This window comes from Gavialis gangeticus, unplaced genomic scaffold (assembly GCF_001723915.1).
Source record: "Gavialis gangeticus isolate Ggan-Ray unplaced genomic scaffold, GavGan_comp1, whole genome shotgun sequence".
Classification (NCBI taxonomy): Eukaryota; Metazoa; Chordata; order Crocodylia; family Gavialidae; genus Gavialis; species Gavialis gangeticus.
In genome coordinates this window covers 1,564,922-1,565,769 of record NW_017728991.1, presented here as the reverse complement: position 1 = coordinate 1,565,769, position 848 = coordinate 1,564,922, and the positions used below count along the sequence as shown (strand labels likewise).

General features: G+C 71.7%; 1 protein-coding gene across 1 annotated transcript in view; it reads right to left on the bottom strand.

Moving 5' to 3' along the window:
* BAHCC1 (BAH domain and coiled-coil containing 1) overlaps positions 1-848 on the bottom strand; it is a 93,095-nt gene that overhangs the window by 23,920 nt on the left and 68,327 nt on the right. Inside the window, 3 exon segments of the mRNA XM_019515030.1 lie at positions 7-135; positions 372-508; positions 734-843. Coding sequence (XP_019370575.1) covers positions 7-135; positions 372-508; positions 734-843 — 376 coding nt within the window.

Sequence of the window (848 nt, the reverse complement as noted above, 5' to 3'; positions counted from 1 at the left end):
ACTCACTTGACTTTCCGGCTGTCGGCCTTGCCGAGGGCGCTGGCCTGGCGCAGGGCGCTGAGCGTGCTGCAGTGCTTGCGTTTCCGGGGCCGCCCGGGGCCGCGCCGGGCCGGACTGCGGGAGCTCTCATCGCGCCTGTGGGCACCGACGCCGGCGCGGGGCGGTGAGAGGTCTGCCGTGCCCCCTGCCCTGCCCGCGCCGAGTGCTGCCCAGGCAGAGAACGGGCTCCAGCTCATCACACGAGTGGCCCCCTTGCAAGTGCTGGCTCTCCCACGTAGCACCCGCCAGGGTAGGCCTCTCTTTCCCCACTGTTTCCACCCTAAGAAATCCCTTCCCTGCCCACTCCCTGCCCCGGCGCCGGGCCAACGTACTCGTGGTCGTGCCGCCTCTGCAGCTTCACCAGCTCCCGCTGCTTCTCCTTGTAGCGGCGCTGCAGCTCCGCCAGCCGCATCCGCATCTCCACCTCCTGCGTGTCCAGCTGCTCGATGGCGGCCTTCAGCGGGCACACCTGGCCGGGGGGAAGTGGTCAGGCTGGGGGTCGCTCCCAGCCGCACACCCAGGGCAGAGCCCAGCCCAGGTACAGGGCACGCGCCCGGGTGCCGGCTCTGGCCCTGGACCCCTTTGCATGGGGGCTTCTGCTGCCCCCCTGGCACCTCCCAAGTTCAAAGTCAGCTTCCAAGGGGCTGGAGGAGGCTCCAGACTGGTCCCGGGGCGGGGAAGGTGGGCTACTCACCGGCTTGGTCTTGGGGGCCCAGGTGTACTTGCGGCGCGGGGCCCGGGCGCGGGGCGGGGGGACGGCTGGCCGGGGGCTGAGGGCGGGCGGGCTGCTCTCCAACCCAGCGGCTTCC